The 1,056-nt window shown below is 34.7% G+C and overlaps 1 protein-coding gene across 1 annotated transcript in view; it reads right to left on the reverse strand.

Moving 5' to 3' along the window:
* The window catches only part of LOC103782184 (neurexin-1), a gene marked incomplete at its 3' end in the record, with an annotated part of 65,060 nt that extends 64,712 nt beyond the window's left edge, over positions 1-348 (reverse strand). Inside the window, exon 1 of the mRNA XM_008949939.1 lies at positions 45-348. Coding sequence (XP_008948187.1) covers positions 45-218 — 174 coding nt within the window. The remainder of the gene's footprint in view (positions 1-44) is intronic.
* Positions 349-1,056: the final 708 nt, after the last annotated feature.

Genomic DNA, 1,056 nt, shown 5'->3' on the forward strand with positions numbered 1-1,056 from the left:
TTACTCAGAACAGTCAGTTATTCTTGTATCCATTGTACTGTTACCTGACGCAGATTCCTGGTTACTTTCACATCATGCCAGGCATTGTCATTAAATTTCCCATTCACAGGTTCCACCAGTGCTTCAAAGGCTCCTGAGCCCAAATTAATGACCAAGGAGACAGCTCCGTTTTTCAGTGCAAGATTGACATAATCAGCCGATTTTCCTGTGTGAAGCATCAGTCCGTTCCTCTGAAGAGTTTTAAATGACAGAGTTATTTCATCACTGCTACTCTGTATGGGGTTCTGAGATAAATCATAGCAGAAGTATTCTGATCCCTTGAATGTTGCAATATATTCTTCTTTTCCTGACAAAGAAAATCAGAGAAACAAAGAAGTCAGCCAGTAGCATGTAATTAAAAACATTATTTTCATAGTTAATTCAACAGTATTACTATAAGTACTATATAAAAAAAAAAAAGTAATTTATTTAAAACACTTAAAAGCCATGGGGGAAAGAAAAAAAGAAGATAACTGCAAGATTTACTGTGAACACATTTTAAACTATTTTCTTAAAGAATTATCATGGGTATGATTAAACTCAAAAAATATACTGCATCAGCAATCACGTTAATGTTATTGAATCAATCTGTTCTAGAACTCATCTAAGCACATAACATTTAGCAGAATGTGCAAACCAAAGCATTATTCCAGTCAAAATCCAGATCTTTTCAAACTGAATTCTCACTAAAATCATGGCATTTCAAAAAGAATCAATAACCTTGATATCTCAAAGGGCTTTGATGTAAGGGCGTGAATAAACCAAAACTACAAACCACTCATTTAAGAATTATCTCATTCAAACCTTCACATAACACCATGATGGAGAGCAAGTTAACATACATCAGCAAACAAGTATTTTTTTTTTCCCCCCAAGGTGTACTTTTATTAGCCAGTATGTCCCATACAGGGTATTTTCTTAGTTTATGCTGAAGATGACTAAGAAACACACGTAGCAGGAGCTAAGCCTTCAGTCTCATCAGAAAAGCAAGTCTAACATATACAGAGGTTGTTTTCC

This window comes from Merops nubicus, unplaced genomic scaffold (genome assembly GCF_000691845.1).
Source record: "Merops nubicus isolate BGI_N331 unplaced genomic scaffold, ASM69184v1 scaffold7470, whole genome shotgun sequence".
NCBI classification, from domain to species: domain Eukaryota; kingdom Metazoa; phylum Chordata; class Aves; order Coraciiformes; family Meropidae; genus Merops; species Merops nubicus.